The sequence below is a fragment of the Erpetoichthys calabaricus genome, chromosome 1 (genome assembly GCF_900747795.2).
Source record: "Erpetoichthys calabaricus chromosome 1, fErpCal1.3, whole genome shotgun sequence".
In the NCBI taxonomy this organism is placed as follows: Eukaryota; Metazoa; Chordata; class Cladistia; order Polypteriformes; family Polypteridae; genus Erpetoichthys; species Erpetoichthys calabaricus.
In genome coordinates this window covers 269969109-269985730 of record NC_041394.2, presented here as the reverse complement: position 1 = coordinate 269985730, position 16622 = coordinate 269969109, and the positions used below count along the sequence as shown (strand labels likewise).

The 16622-nt window shown below is 35.9% G+C and overlaps 1 protein-coding gene across 3 annotated transcripts in view; it reads left to right on the top strand.

Annotated features, from left to right (window-relative positions):
- Positions 1-16622, top strand: part of sema3ab (sema domain, immunoglobulin domain (Ig), short basic domain, secreted, (semaphorin) 3Ab) — a 453520-nt gene that overhangs the window by 303288 nt on the left and 133610 nt on the right. For all 3 annotated transcript variants that reach the window (XR_007933636.1, XM_051919816.1, XM_028814974.2), the window contains 2 exons: positions 11189-11256; positions 13575-13720. Coding sequence is in view for 2 of the 3 variants with exons in the window: in XM_051919816.1 (XP_051775776.1) it covers positions 11189-11256; positions 13575-13720 (214 nt within the window). In the remaining variant the exon portion in view is untranslated. The remainder of the gene's footprint in view (positions 1-11188; positions 11257-13574; positions 13721-16622) is intronic.

Genomic DNA, 16622 nt, shown 5'->3' with positions numbered 1-16622 from the left:
TCTCATAAAGTATAGCATTTTATTTATCACTAACCATAGTATTTGTCAAAGACAGGTAGTATAATAATTTAAAAATATTTGCTGTCTCTTACCCTACGTGTATCTTCAGTGCCTTTCCTATGTATTCGTATGTGTGTGTGAACATCTCTTGAGCAGGTTCCTATAAAGCCTGCTTATCAAACTCTGTCATTATTTTTGAGGCAACTTTCTCATTTCCTGTCTGGTTTTATACTTTCTGTGTTTGAGGATAACTCTCCCAGTGTGCACCTTTATTCCTCCTGGTGCATCTCACACTTGCACTTCCTCTTTCATCGCATCACCAAAGCCATACTGACTAGTCAGATTGCTCCGAGGGGCTAGACGCACAAACCTTAGTGTTTTATTATATAGTAGATTTTACAATTAATATATTACTATTAAGTAAGATAAATTATCTGCGGTGGGTTGGCACCCTGCCCGGGATTGGTTCCTGCCTTGTGCCCTGTGTTGGCTGGGATTGGCTCCAGCAGACTCCCGTGACCCTGTGTTCAGATTCAGCAGGTTGGAAAATAGATGGATGGATAGAAGATAAATTATTTGGGGAAAAATATCTTATACTACAAAATGTCTGGTAATTCTCGAAATTAATCTGTGAATTAAGTTTGCATATTTTTCCCATGGTGAGGTGTGCTTCCTTTATGGAGTTTTGACTTACTGTTGGTTTCTACCCACAATGCAAAATTACATTGTTTATTTATTGGAAAGTCAAAACTGCTTCATTACAAGTGTGCTATATGATGCTACTTCAGGTGAGATTTTGATATTATAACTATCACAAAAAAAAAGTTTTCTAAACAAATATGACTGGCATATGTAGGACTGGACAGTATTATACAATGTGATCATGTAGTTTAGTCTTGCCACTTCATTTGTTAAAAGCATTTTATGTTTCCTCCACAATGTAATATAGAAAAAAACATGTTAAGGATGTCTCTCATGGTCACACAATTAGGTTGTAAATGACTTGTCAGAGAGTTGTACTTGACGTTAACATAGAATGTAGTTAAGGGGTTGTTAAATTTAACTTTTCCAGAAATAAAGACTATTTGGATGCAAAAAACTGTAAAGATTGTGATGTATGAACCAAAGACACTAAAATGATTAATAAATAATATGTATACTTGTCTGCAGTCAGTTTCTTACATAAATACACATAGATTATGTATTTGTATACATCTGAAGAGGCAAAATAATACATATTTTGTGACACAGAGCACAATAGCTAAACTTTTTTTTCTTTTTAATGTTTAGGAAGCATTTTAGACTGTACATTTCAACTTAAATAACCAATTGAAATACTTACATTTAAGTCAATTATATTTATTTGGGAAACCCTTTCACTTTATTATTACTTTAAGCTCTTTACTGGGTGCTACTCTTAGCAAGACACATACATATAATAATATACAGTATATCCAGGGAAAAAAACCAAGTAACAAAGAAGGCACCTGCTGGATTTGACTATCACAGTTTCCCATCACTGCGGTACAGGTGATGTAGCTCTCCTAGACACTCACCCCAAAACAGTCAACAAAAATAAAGTTTTCTCATGCAACTTCAAATCATTCCCTTCCTTGTTCAGGTTTCTATAACTCTATACAAACTGAGCCCATCCAGCAACTCATATCCCAGCTCTAGACTCAAGCCGTTCTCAGTTTCAGAGATAGTAATTCAAAATCCCTCTGGTGACCCCATGAAATATTTATTAAAAAATCTCCAATTCTATCTAAATGAAAAGACAGATATGATATAGAATTTTGTAAACGTATCTTCTCTTTGTAATAGGCAGCAAGGTTCTAATTTTTCCACAAGTGTTTTCCTTATTTAAACTGATTGTCATCTTCTAGTATTTCCTACCTTTGCACACACACCACCATTCAGAAGAGCTCTCTGGTCATTAGTGTACGCTCCTATTATATTCATGACCCTTTGTTAGGTAGGCACTGTGCTGTAACAACTAGGTTTCTGGACGTTAAGCTGCAGGTTTGACAGGTCAATCACAGCCTCTGACTCATTGTGTACGCCTAAGACAGTCACTTATTTTTTGTGCTATTTATATATATATGCATGCCTTCCATATATATGTATAGTAATACTATATAATGTTTAGTAACAATAGTAAATTATGTCAGTAATCCTTCTGCCACAGTAATCCTAAACTATCAATCCACTAGTAATGTATTAATACCTAATGATAACAAATAATATAAGGTTAAGATGTATATATAATTCAAGCAAAGCAACTAGTTTTGGACATTCTGTGGTTTGTTGCATATAAACATTTTTTTTCATGCATAGTTTTCTTGGTGTATTATTTACCGCGTGATTAAATGAATGATAAGTTGTAACTAATGTAAAATGTTAGCTAAAGGAGCGGAGAAATTTTTTTTTTGTTTTTTGTTTCTTTAAAATTGCAGTATGTCTTTTATGGGCCTTTTGTTTATGTAAATGATTCTAGATCAGTAGCCATTTTAGGACACCCACATTTCAAAGACATGGGGTAAATGTCACTGAATAAACATGTCCTATTCTAGCTACAGTGTGCTTCCTTGCTAAAATGAAACAAATGTTTTTGTATATTAGAATACTTCAAGCTGTTGCCAGTGTACATGTTATTATCTACATACGTGGATATACTGTATACAGTTCATGAGTGCTTTATGTATCAAACATAGTAAATAATATTCTTTAGTGTATGTGGTGCTTGTGAGACAAAAAACTGGTTAATAGTGCATTCATGTAATTTCTTTTAATATTGATCAGGTGGGGGTTTTAGCATAATGGCAACATCATAACTACCACAAATATGTAAGCTGTTATCTTCATGACACATGAGAAATTTTATTACGCCTAACAATATATAAATGAACTGATGCAACTATTTTGTCACTCACAGTCCTAACAGTAGTCAGTTTAGACAATAGATAAGCTTCAAGCAGACGGGGCAATTGTCAAGAGGCAGACTCCATCTATATTAAAGAATTTTAAGTGGAGAGAACAGGCTAAAATAACAGGAAATTTTCATCAGTCTTCTGGGGAGAGAAAAACAAAACTTTATCTGCAATAGGTTTAATAGGAAGTAAAGTGCAAACCTTAGTTTAAATGTCATTTTTAGGAATTATTGGCCAGAAAGCAGCAGAATCCTCTAATTTTGTTCTCAAAAAATGTAATGTTTACAGAGGTTGTGAATGGTGTCACAGTCAAAGATACCTCCTGAAAGTTAAGTAGATATATATAAAACAAAAGAAGAAAAATCTTTTTTGTGTTGCCTGTTTATTTTTGGAGACGCATGGTGCCACATTACTTAATGCTGCTGCCTCACAGCTCAAAGAAACATAGTTTTGTTAACACTTCAATCACTATGGACATTTACATGTTTAAAAATTGGCCAGCATTTGACCAGGATATCAATACCATTTTCCCTGGAAATGATGTAGTATATATGCTTCATTCTTGAAATGTTAATTCTTCTTCTGTATGAAAGATTTGGATCAGGATATAGTGTGACGATGCGGGTTCGCTGCATGCTCCCATTGTCTGTCCGGGAGCCCTTGAACCCTTCACCATCGGTAATGTTACCGATGAGCTTGGCAGTGAGGCATAACAAATGGAGCAAGGGGATGGTGTAATACAGGAATCCCTCCTCCATCATGGGGGTTGCGTTCCAGAGCCACCCGCGAAATAAGAAAATCCGCGAAGTAGAAACCATATGTTTATATGGCTATTTTTATATTGTCATGCTTGGGTCACAGATTTGCGCAGAAACACAGGAGGTTGTAGAGAGACAGGAACGTTATTCAAACACTGCAAACAAACATTTGTCTCTTTTTCAAAAGTTTAAAACTGTGCTCCATGACAAGACAGAGATGACAGTTCCGTCTCACAATTAAAAGAATGCAAACATATCTTCCTCTTCAAAGGAGTGCGCGTCAGGAGCAGATCATGTCACAGAGATAGAGAAAAGCAAACAAATCAATAGGACTGTTTGGCTTTTAAGTATGCGAAGCACCGCGGCACAAAGCTGTTGAAGGCGGCAGCTCACACCCCCTCCGTCAGGAGCAGACAAAGAGAGAGAGATAGAGAGAGAGGGAGAGATAGAGAGAGACAGAGTTTGTTTTTCAATCAAAAATCAATACGTGCCCTTCGAGCTTTTAAGTATGCGAAGCACCGTGCAGCATGTCGCTTCACGAAGCAGCTGCACAAAAGATAGCAACGTGAAGATAATCTTTCAGCATTTTTAGATGAACGTCCGTATCGTCTAGGTGTGTGAACAGCCCCCCCTGCTCAGTCCCCCCTACGTCAGGATCAGAGAAAGTCAGCGCAAGAGAGGGAGAAAAGTAAGCTGGGTAGCTTCTCAGCCATCTGCCAATAGCGTCCCTTGTATGAAATCAACTGGGCAAACCAACTGAGGAAGCATGTACCAGAAATTAAAAGACCCATTGTCCGCAGAAATCCGCGAACCAGCAAAAAATCCGCGATATATATTTAAATATGCTTACATATAAAATCTGCGATGGAGTGAAGCCGCAAAAGGCGAAGCGCGATATAGTGAGGGATTACTGTAGTGCAAAAGTGCGTTTATTAAAATCAAATCAAAACAATATTCCAATAAATAGTGCAGTGCCTTCCAAAAAGTCATTAAATAAATAATCCAGCAGTCCTTTTAAAACCCAAAGCCTGGTGTCTTTTACCTGGCGGCTCCCCTGCTTCTCCCATACGGGCTCGCCCTATCACCAGCTGATGTTCTCTGCCTACTTCTGCTAGTCGGTTCGCCTCACCGATCCCTGGCTCCGGTAGGCTCCACCAAACAGCAGCTTGGGATCCCCAACGACCAGGGCTCTCACGCTGGGGAATCCACGTCCCAAGTCCCGACTCCCGCTGCCTTCTCGGCCATTTGCGGCTAGTCGTCCTTCTTCACCGGTCACTCCAGCTCCTAGTTAGCTGAGCTGGAGCAACCGCTTCCTCTGCCCCACTGATTGTCGGCCAAACACTCCTGCTAGGGCTCACAGTCCATCTGCCTGCCTGCCTACCTGCGAGCACATGCTCGCTCGCTCTCACTCTCTCGCTTGCTTGCTCACACCGGTTCTTGCTCTATACTGCTTCCTTCCACACTCCTGCAACCTCCGTTTTCTTTTCTCTTCTCCTTTTTTCTTTTTACCTTAGCCGCCTCGCGCTTCTATTTATGAAGATGAAGTGGCAGCTTTGGCAATCAGCAGCTCCTGGGAACAATTACTGTGCACTTAGGTGAGAAAACGCCCAAGACCTGCTTCAGCCACACAACCACGCCCCCTCACTAAGCCACAAGTGCTGCGATTATTTATTTAAAACTGGCCTTCCTGATGGGAGCTGTGGACCCGTAACACCACATGTAGTTACATCTGAGGCATCTTGATTACATTGCAGATGCTACTTTACTTTTTCATGTTATAGCATTTTCTTCAAGATCCCAGGTGTTTTCCATATATACACATGTAAGACAGTTTTCCATATTAGATGCTCTGATTTGGTTTGGTTCAGGTCAAACAGGACATGGTGAACTGGGACACATCACAACACTTTGTTTGTTGATCATGTGAAAAACAAAATATTGCAATAAATGCGTTTTCAATTTTGATGTAAATTTATGTGATAGTGTAAACATAGCTTTTCTGATTTTCTAATGCTTAATGCATAGTGTTACACTGGTTCCCTCCTATATTCCAAACACATGCACATCAGGTAAAATCAGAGCCTCTAAACTCCTGCCTGAAATGGGTGTAGGTATTTTCTTGAGTGAGTTCCGCAAAAGGACTTCTTGGGCTGCTTCCTGTGTTTTGGCAGGGTAAACCTGTATCATTATACAATACAATGAAGAAGTAGGTTCTGAAAATGATTAAGTGAATGAAAAGAATTTTATTTATGTAATTTAGATCTCTCTTTAAGAATTTCAACACTTAAATAAGCAAACATGCTTACATGAACATTTTTCTATGTACCTTAGCAAAGTATATAGAAAAATTAAAAAGAAGAGCTTACTCTTAGTATGTTTCTATACAGAAATATCCCCACTGTGGGTACTACTCTCTGTATTTTTAATTTAAGCTAAGGTTTACTTGTACTGCATGCAGGTACCCTCTATTAAATTTAGTTGATCTGCTCAGGTTCACAAAACATTTTAATGGTGCTCTTAGAAAAAAGAAATGCAACAGTTTTGGAAATGTCTGGTGTGATGGAATGAGGGCACCAGCAAAGCATAGAATTAAGTAATGGGCTTATTGACAGCAAGAATCATCTTCTAAATAAGAAACTGGTTGGAGTTTCAGGCCCTGGCTTAGCTGATTATCTGTTGGATTACTTGATATCCCATTTATGTTTGAGTGTCATTAAAAGGAAATAAATTAAACAATTCAGAGGACTGAATCCTAAAAATCATATCAATTAAAATTAAAAGAAGGGAAAAGAAGTTAATTAGCAGCAAAAAACTGGTCACTAACTAAGAAAAGGGTTGGAATGAAAACCTACAGCCACAGTAGCACTCCAAGATCTGAGTTCGAGACCCCCTACAATGTAAAGTGCTTGGGTCCGTAGCAGATTCTCTAGAATGCAAAATCAAAAGGAAGTTGTTTGTCTAAATAGCAGCCTTCTCAGCCTGGATATAGTACTTCCAAGGACACAGTGCTGTCTTTTTTAAATGCAAGTTCTATATTGAACCCAAATTTCCTGTCCACTTTATTCTTAAATAGTGGAAAGAGCATAACTCCTTGTGGTTCTCTTCCTCTTCTCTAAAAAGGGAAAGGCTGTTAATAATGGTGTCCCAACACTCTTATCATCTGCTGTTCCTACCAGGTTAAGACCACTGATATGTTCCTTAGTCACACATGCCTAACAACAGTACTATTATTGATTTTGCTACTGGATGTGTGACTGAAGCAAAATGGAGTCCTCATTTTATATCTGCATAGCAATAACTGTAAAGATATCCACTGCTAGTGAGACAACCTGTTCTATACGAACATAATATAGCTAAATAATTTGATGCATTAAAATTTGTCTTAACAATAGTGGTAAACCAAAAGAAAGAAAGAAAAGTTATAGTGTGTATTGATCTGTAAGAAGTAAATAAGGTAATTAGAATTAACTACTACTTGTTACTCGGCAGTGGTGAACTGCTTTCAGAGATTCATGCAGGAACAATTGTTTTTTTCCACAATAGACATTCATTTCACAAATCACCAAGGTGCAACTCTCCATGCTAGTGTGTAGATCTGCCAGTGCCATGCTGGCAGTGTATGTGCCCAAAAAGAGGACATCTGACTGCATTCTCGGTACCATTGCTCGCGTACTGAAGTGTGTATAGCTCCAGATAGAAGAGACCAAAGCACTTTTCGTAACTGATCTTTTCCTAAATAAGGAGTGGTATTGCACATGTACTTTGTCAGCATGCCTATGTCAATCAAACACAGGAAGCTCTGCAGTCTACTTTGACTTTATGCTGTAGGCAGTTAAGTAAATAAATATAGGTAAACAACATTTGATGTGGCTTTTATATAAGTAACATATAAATGTTTTTCACATAAAGACCATCAAAAAACATAATTGCAAATGGAACTTTGCACGATACCTTGGCAAGCTCTGTAGACCCTGCTGTTTCGTTGAAGGACATGTGTGTGCCAAATTTACTGGTAGGATGACACCCAACCTGTTGTTACATCCAAATGGTGCCATCTTTCGCCTTTACACCTGGTGCAGGTGCGTTGTTCTTATGTGTGACTGGATTTTTCTTGCAGGGCTAACCTTTACAAGTATCATAAATTTACACTGACTATTACTGACTCAAATCAAATGTATGTTTTTTATTCTATAATAGTAACAATAATAGCAGGTCACTACTCAAAACGGTAAAGCTAGGAAGGAGCTGGAATGGAACCCACAACCTTTTGATTATGAGTCAGCAGTTTTTACCTCTGCAACAGCCAAGCGGTCGTGTCGGCATCGTACCTTATCCCGATTTTTTTGGTTATATTCTTGAATAAAGCACATTTGTTTGGTTATACTTGTACCTTTCATGAAAATGTTTGATATATGGACTTCAGTCTTCACACATTATACACTTCACGTCAGCATTTGGCCAATTATTAGTAGAACATGAAAAAAGTTTCTGTTTTAGCTATGTGTTTAACATTTCTTGCCTCACATTTCCTGTCATCCTACATTTACCTAGTTCGTTGTGGACACGGAACACACATAAAATGCATGTGTTCCAGATAACGAGGTATTATTTACCCTATACAATTCCAGACACCTCACACCCAGATAAACAGACTTGAGCTGGGAGAATTTTTTCTCCGACTTGAGCTGCGGCAGTGGGGGGATGGAATAGTAGGCTGCTTAAAGCTTGTGCTGATCAACACATTTGCAAAACGATGGTAATGGAGAGGTGCGAAGGATTTTAAGGTGGCCCAGAATTATGACTTTTTTGTAGGCTTGAGGGATTCTGGTGTTAAAGAAAGAAGTACTTTCTTGTAGAACATATAGAACTTACCTTTGGAGGTTATGCTGTATTCTTCAAACAAATGAACAATAATGTGCTGCCCTCATCTAAGGGAATGAACACAAAATGGAATTTGAATTGCTAGATAGTCCATAAAGTGATTTTTCATGTGAGGTTACTTACTATTATGACAAGTTAATGCAATACATGACAGCATTTTTCGATTTTCTCTGTCAGAGCTGAACACAAAGGACTAACTGGAGATTATAACCACTTATAGTAACTTTCAAATCTTTTTGTCATTTAAAACTATTCCCTGAACCAAACAGGATCAGTTGGTTAGTATTGCTTGCTAAAATGTGTGAATAGTGGCTGTTTTTAGTGAAAGCTTTCTCTGGAGATGGCTCATTAATTGTTATTTGCATAATGGTTCCAAAATACAAGTAATTCCCCAAGGTGCTACTTTTGATATGACAGTTTGATGGTGTAGTGGTTAGAGCTGCTACTTCACAACTCCAGATTCATCTTTGTTGGGTCAGTCCATTCTCCATGTCTTTGTGTATTTCTCAGGGTACTCTGGATTTCCACCCACATTTTCAAGACCTGCGTGTTAGCTTAACTGATAACAATGAGCTGACCTGGTGTGTGTACGGTGGAATGCAGGAGCGAGCCTAGTGATGAAGGATTGGTCACTGTGTTGTGCCCAGTGCTACCATTATATGCACCAGCTTCCTGCAACACTGAACTGAATATACAGGTTAGAAAATCAATGCATGAACAGTATAAATGGATATCTTTCAACAGTTCTACTTGGTAACTTAATTACCCTCACACTTAAAACACCCTGTGCCTGTAATACTGCTGTGTAAACTCTTAAACACAGAAGCTACAGTTTAATCAAGCTTATACAGTACTATAAAATGTTCACATTATATTGTCATATCTACAGACATCTATTCTATGAAATGACACCCCACATGACAAAAATATATCAGTAAGTGAAAGGGAAAATTGGTCAAATTACTTTGCCGCTCGAGGCAGCTTGGGATTTTATTTTTTTTTTCTTATGTTTTTTTACCAACACATTACCCAAAAATATGTTATGTAAAGTCAAGGTGGGCCTTAAAAAGTATATTTGGCACAGCTTGTAAATTATCTCAGCAGCACTATATTAGGTATTCAGAATTATTACAAGCTTGGCAAATGCAAATTTTCTTGAAACATAAAAGTTAAAAGCAGTCTTTTATTTTTACCATGAAAGTGGATAGCTATTTGACTGAAAATTCTGGTGTAATATTTTCCAATGAAAAAATATAAAAAGCTTTAAAAAGTTTTATTATACTGTTTTATAATTATACATCAGAACTGTAACACGAAATTTTAGGTAATTCCTATTTCAAGCTACTTTATTAAAGTCCAACTACATGAAGGCATATTTTATATTAATTCACTCAGTACTGCTCAAAGCTTTTTACATAAACATGACTGTTTGTTTGCTCAGATGTTTTGCAAAACTACTAGGCACTAAATACAATGTCACATTTTTTCTTACACCAAAAAAAAATAAAATAAAATAAATGATACTGTCTACACTTCTGAATAGAAAATTATATTTGACTTGTCCAGTTGCATTTAGAAGGAGTAGACAAACTAAATAGCTGTGTCCTCCGATTAACTCTCCTTGCCTGACTGCTTCTTCCTGGCTTTCATGCAGCACTGCTTAAGCAATGACACTCAAGCTGACCAATTAGCCATGATGACGACTGATGTGCCAAATTGGCCCGACTGACATAATGACAGGCTTTCGGAAGCTAATTATTTACATGATTGTCAGAGTATTTTACATTTAAATAAATATTTTATGAACTTAACCTTTCTAATCAAGTCTTTGTTGCCAAAAGCTATTTGTTTTCTTAGAGCTTAAACTGGATGTTTGCTGCAGCTTAACAAAACTACAAAATAAAATCTAAAAAACTAAATTAGATTTATGTAGATTTATAGATTTAAAGATTGTAGATTTAAAGCTACACCAAATTGCTCTTTTCTTCATGTGCATTATTAATAATACATAGTACAATTTCAGTATTAGGTATTTTGTTCCTACAATACATCATAATATCTGGTTTAGAAATACTTATTTTTATTACTAGTTTGTGTATGTGAAAAAACATTAAACATCAATGATAAATTGAACAGGTTATTTTACAGTTAAATTCAAAAACTTTAGCATTCTAAGAATCATCACAGAATAAAATTAGTGAACGTTTTGATTCAAAGACACCTCATTCATTTGTCATGGATTTTATTAAGCAAATCATCACAGGCTATGCTTGCTTCATAATTACAAATAAAAATGAATTTGTGACATGATTATATTATGCCAGTCTACATGTTGGCTGTATATTTCATTAATTTAGTAATTTAATAAGGACTCACAGGAATAAATAAATTAGATGCAACAGTGCGTGATCTGTAGTTTTGTTTTGAGTATATGTTAAAATGTTACTAAATAAAAGTGATTTTTTTTATTTGTTTTGTTTTCTTTTTGTCTTTGTCTTCTTTCATGTTAATTTCAGATTCATAAGCCTATTGTACATGCAGCTTATTTTATTAAAACAAGGTATTGCTTCTTACTAACTATTAATAAAAATCGTTTCTATTTTTCTGGATTGATTTCAGACGCACAAGACGACAGGACATCAGAAATGGGGATCCTCTTACTCAGTGTTCAGACTTACAACTTAATGGTAAGAAGAGCTGGTATTGCACAATAAATGAACACAGCAGAAAATGTTTACTTTATTACACAAAACCAAGTTCAAGAAAGAAATTCTCTGTAATTTGTTCAGAAGTTTTACTTCCTCAGATGGCACAATGGCTTTGTTTATGCCATACAATTTCATGCTCACTGTCAAAGCAGGGTTATATTTTTCCTTAAAAATAATACTAGACTCTTCTCTGATATTAATGTACAGTACCTTATAGTAAAACAAATGTACTTAGTTCAATGGCACCTTTTTCAGCATTTAGTTTCAGAATTATTTTGGTTTACCAGGCTGAAGTGGAATACAAATTAAGGTCATTACATTTTCTTCCAGTTACGATCTTTTTGCCTACATCTGATGCTAATTGGACCTTGTTTATAGTAAAAATGGGAATGGTATGGTCTGTTGGGATATCCTGAACATTATTGCTGACCTAAGGAATGAAAACAAGTATTAACAGCTATTAATTGCCCTCTCTTGAATTCTACAAGAAATATATTGTTTTCTGTGCTGCTAGAATGGAAAAAATTACGTTACAACAGAGGCACACCTGGTAAAACCCAAATGATTAATTCAAACTATGAAAACAAATATATGACAAAATAAAAAAAAAAAGACTATAAACTTTCACTGGAGAAAAGATTATTGTATTCTTATAATTCATACCTTTTACTTTGGATAATTTTAAAAGGTTTGTATATGTATATATATATATATATATATATATATATATATATATATATATATATATATATATATATATATATATATATATATATGTTTAAAATGTAGCTGTTGTCTTGTGTATGTGTAAAGTAAGTTTACAGTTAGGATAACTGAATATATATATAATGATGCATTGATACAATATTTTAATACTGTTATTTCATTAAGCACCTGTACTTATGTTTTAAATAATGGAATTGGTAGGTCGAGGGACAGGTGAGTCTGATGATTTGGAATGGGTAGGCCATGAAGTAAGCAAGTATTGAGTGAAATACATGAATTATACAGTTTCAGCCGAGGATATATTACACTTTAACTGGTTAATGCTGTTTTTAAAAAAATAATTAAAGTTCTAGTCTTTCTTTAATTTTTAAAAGGATATCTGCCAATTTAGAGAATATTTATGAAATAATATTATTACACATTTTAATGGTGAAAATGTTACATATATAAAGAGACACTGTTAATGTAAAAGCCTCTTTGAAATAAATGATAGTTCTGTATATTATCATGTTATGTTACTAGGTAGAGAAACAAACTGTTCCATAGACAGATGATTAAATATTTGAAATAATATACATTAATGTAGTTGACATTTTTTCAGGCAAACCACTGTTTATCTGGCCTCTGTACTTCAGCTTCCATTGATTTTGGAAAACAGAATCTAACAGCACCTTCATAAAGTCTTTTTACATTTTTCACATCCAATATTTAAATGATAGCCATTGATAAGTGAAGTATTCTATTACACAGTACTGCATATATTTTCTTCAATCTTTGTTAACACTATCCGGTGCAGATATCTTCAATTTACTATTAAGACTATTTTCTTTTTTTTGTTTTGTTATGTTCACTTTTTTATAAAGGAAGGGCAAACCTAAGCCACCCGCACTGTGCAGACCACACATAGACTTTTTAAAAGTAAAAGACTTGAGTTCATGGAGATCATTACTTTGTAAACTGAAACCACTAGAACACCATGTTGTAGTACCACACGTCTAACGAAAAAGAAAAACACTTAAGAAATGACTTTCAAATGGAAGCAATTCGTTCACAAATTGGTAGAATTTTTATTATTTTTAGTTAGGTGACAGCTGTCATTTGAAATATTTGCACATTATATAGCTATTATCAATTAGCACATTTAAGAGCTCTAGCTAAATATATAGGCAAAAATAACTGGCACATGGAGTAATGTTATTTTTGTAAAAACTCCCAGACATACAAAATAACATGAGATTTCACCATTACAAATGTATTTAATTATGGTTAACACATTAAAATAATGGTGTCTTTCTTTTTAAAGTCATGCAGGATAAAAGAACATTTTTTTCATCTGTTAAGCAAATCATCTTCTTGGTAATATTTATATATTAGATAAAATTATACATTTTTAGCTTTTACTTGCTTAATTTAATCAAACATTTAAATCTTTTCCCCACAAAAAAATAAAATAATATCACTGTGGTTACAAAAGTGCTTAGCTGATGTTTCATGCATATACATTTGTTACAAAATGTAATTTAGTATGCCAGCAAATGCAAGCATAAATATTGTGTGTTTCTAATCTACAGATGACATAAATGGCCATGGCAATTTACAGGAGAAAGTCATTTATGGAGTTGAAAACAGCAGCACATTTTTGGAATGCAGCCCCAAATCTCAAAGAGCTGTCATCTATTGGCAGTTCCAGAAACAGAATGAGGACAGAAAAAATGAGGTAAATTGTTAGATTTTATGTTATTTCACAATTTTGCAATACAATTAAAGTTACTGTTTTTGTAGAGGATATAGAGTGTACACAAGTCCCTGAAAGCTAACCAGTGCACCATTTACTGCACAGAAAATTCTGTCAAACACCCTTTCCATTCATTATTTCAAAATTTAGCCATATGCCAGGAAAGCCTCTTAACTGAAAGCCAGATGCTATTTTAAAGTTTTAAATGCATGTAATCATGCTGGCCAACTTAATTTTATTGAAAACGTCCTGTGAAAAATTGCCCGGTCAAAACAAATAAAAATTACAAGTAGAATTAGAGAAAAAGAACTTGGGAGTAACAGTTTGCTTTGAAAACATAATTCTAGTGAAAAGTGTATAGAAGTGACACCCGAACTGTTGACTTCTTCTAGTATTTAGCCAAGACATAGAAACTGACTGTAAAGAAATTACAAATTAAAAGAAATAAGAAATTAATTCATGTGTAGCTAAAGAGTATAATGGTAGAAGAGGGCAAGTGAAAAAAATAAAACAGTGTATACTTTTATTGTTCAAAACTCCACTCAAATAATGACTTCTTAATTTAAAAAGTTAGTAGAGGCACAAAAGTCCACAATACATTATTCTTCCTTCCAAAATGTAAAACATTTTAACCTCCTACACTAAAATGTAAAATGTTACCATTTGTTCTTCCTTTCCTTTACAAAATTTCCAACTCTTTTCAGTATAATGAATTACATTTCTTGCTACCTAAACATGTGGCAATAATTTATCTAATAACCAAATGAGAAAAGGTTATAACTCAAGGGCCCCACTATTCTGTGGGGTTACTTTGCAGAAGTCTCTTTAAGGCTAAGCATGTACTTATGATAACAGGCTAGCTCACAGATATATATATATATATATATATATATATATATATATATATATATACTGCATATATATATATATATATATATATATATATATATATATATATATATATATTATATATATATAGTATATGTATGTATGTATATATATTGTGGAAAGCACACCCCCGGACACAGACAGACAGACACCAGAATGTCTAAAACACACTCCTTTACTTCTACAGCGCACCACAATGCCATTCTCCAACAACTCTCTTCCTTTCTTTCTCTTCTTCTTTCTCTTCTTCTGCCCTCCACTCCCCTCCTCACAAGCTCCATCTCCTTCCTCCTAACTCTGGCTCATTTACTGGAGGGAGGTGGCCCCTTTTATAAAGACCCGGATGAGCTCCAGGTGCTCCGTCTGACGACACTTCCTGGTGTGGCGGAAGTGTCAGGAGAGCACCCGGAAGCACTCCGGGTATCCCTGGGATTTCTTCCGGCAGCACTTCCTGGTGTGGCGGAGGTTTTGCCGTCCAGGGTTCCATAACTGTCCAGGCACCCCCTGGCAGTGGCCACGTCCTCCCATAGGGATGAGCTTCCCAGCTCCGTTCCAGTAGCCCCCAAGCAGACCCAGGCGGCTGCCCTCTCGTGGCCAAGGGAAGGTATCGACCCTCTCGTGGACCATCCAGGCGTCCCAGCTGGGTAGGGTCCCCAGCCGTCTGGCACTATATATATATATATATATATATATATATATATATATATATATATATATATATATATATATATATATATATATTGTGATGGACGACTGGCTACAGACTCTGGTCGCCACCCCCAGGCCGCCAGGAGGAGCCCTCCGGACAGCATAATCGTGCCCCAAGTTCCAGCAGGGCCTCATGGACTTTGTAGTTTGTATACACAGCCCTGCTGGATACCTTGGGGCCACCAGGAGTCGCTGTAGGGGGGCTCATGGACTCTTATGTGCCCTATAACCCGGGAGTACGTCACGGTCACGTGACAGGAAGGAACGACGTGCTCCCGGGTTGAAGAAAAGGACTGTTTACCCTGACCCAGAAGGGATAAGGAACTGTGGACTGATTGGGCAGGAACACCTCCGGGTCAGGGTGTATAAAAGGACTGTAGGAAAGCCCAGACACTGAGCTGAGCTGGGAGGTAGGAGGGCGAAGTGTCTGGGCGAGGAGGAAAGAGTATTGTTTGTAAGAGAATTGTGATTTATGAGTGTGGAGTGGAGGGTGCTTTGTGCACTGTATAATAGTGTAATAAATAGTGATTATACTTTCACCTGGTGTTCAGAGTGGTACCTGAGGGTTCAAGAGGTGGACCACGCCTCTATCTGCTACAATATATATATATATATATATATATATATATATATATATATATATATATATGTATTTGTAGGTAGAATTCCAGAGAGAAAATGAGTCACGTATCTCAAAATAGTTTTCTATTCCTAAGCATTAAACCTCTGCCAGGAGTCATCATCAAAGGAAAATGATTAGACATACAGGAATCAGGGGCAATATATAGCAAATGTGGAAGGGGGGTATGTGGGTGGAAGGGGGGATTAATAAGTCGGGGTTCAGAGGGTGTTGGACTTAAAGTCTTATTTAATATGTGGTTGTTCTTCTTTTTAAGCCTGCATATGCTGTGTTCATGTCCAATGTATATCTAATCATTTTCATCTGATGATGACTCCTGGTAGTACTTTGAAAGCTTAGGAATAGAGAACTATTTTAAGATACATGACTCATTTTCTCCCTTTGTGGATTTCCAGCTACAAATATGCAAACCATATCAGAGACCTTTGCTTCTATTTATATATATATATATATATATATATATATATATATATATATATATATATTTATATGTGTGTGTGTGTGTGTGTGTGTGTGTGTGTGTGTGTGTGTATGTATATGCGTGTGTCTGTGCGTGTGTGTGTAAAATATGCTTAGACAATACACTCAAGTGCAGTATGTAAGAGAATGAAATTTGAAACTAGAATCAGAATCAGAATATCTTTATTG